Below are 314 nucleotides of genomic sequence, written 5' to 3' on the forward strand. Positions count from 1 at the left end.
ATCTTGGAGAGCGACACGCGGAAGTCGCGCAGGAGGCGGATGGTGTAGGAGTCTCCCTCCAGCACCAGGAGATCACTGTCTGTCAGGGAGACCGTCGCTCGCCGAGGTGAGAGGCGGGAACGGCGCCGATCTTTTCCAGCCCGCGTGGGCTGCTCGGCTCTCTCCACCGCCGTCGCAGGGTGGGTCCTCCCTGCGCTCGTGTCAGCAGTTCCCACCAAAGCTGGGCCACGCTCTGACCCAGCACGCTGGGATCCCAGTTTCCCCCAGAAGGCGACCGGTCCCACAGTCCGCCCGAGCTCAAGGGCTAGAGACTG

At 66.2% G+C, this 314-nt stretch overlaps 1 protein-coding gene across 1 annotated transcript in view; it reads right to left on the reverse strand.

Annotated features, from left to right (window-relative positions):
• Nucleotides 1–314, reverse strand: part of DHX30 (DEAH (Asp-Glu-Ala-His) box helicase 30) — a 16332-nt gene that overhangs the window by 135 nt on the left and 15883 nt on the right. The window contains 1 exon segment of the mRNA XM_009871468.1: nt 1–311. This exon segment is cut by the window's left edge and continues 7 nt beyond it. Within this exon segment, the coding sequence (XP_009869770.1) occupies nt 1–311 (311 nt within the window).

Source organism: Apaloderma vittatum, unplaced genomic scaffold, assembly GCF_000703405.1.
Source record: "Apaloderma vittatum isolate BGI_N311 unplaced genomic scaffold, ASM70340v1 scaffold24656, whole genome shotgun sequence".
Lineage (NCBI taxonomy): Eukaryota > Metazoa > Chordata > Aves > Trogoniformes > Trogonidae > Apaloderma > Apaloderma vittatum.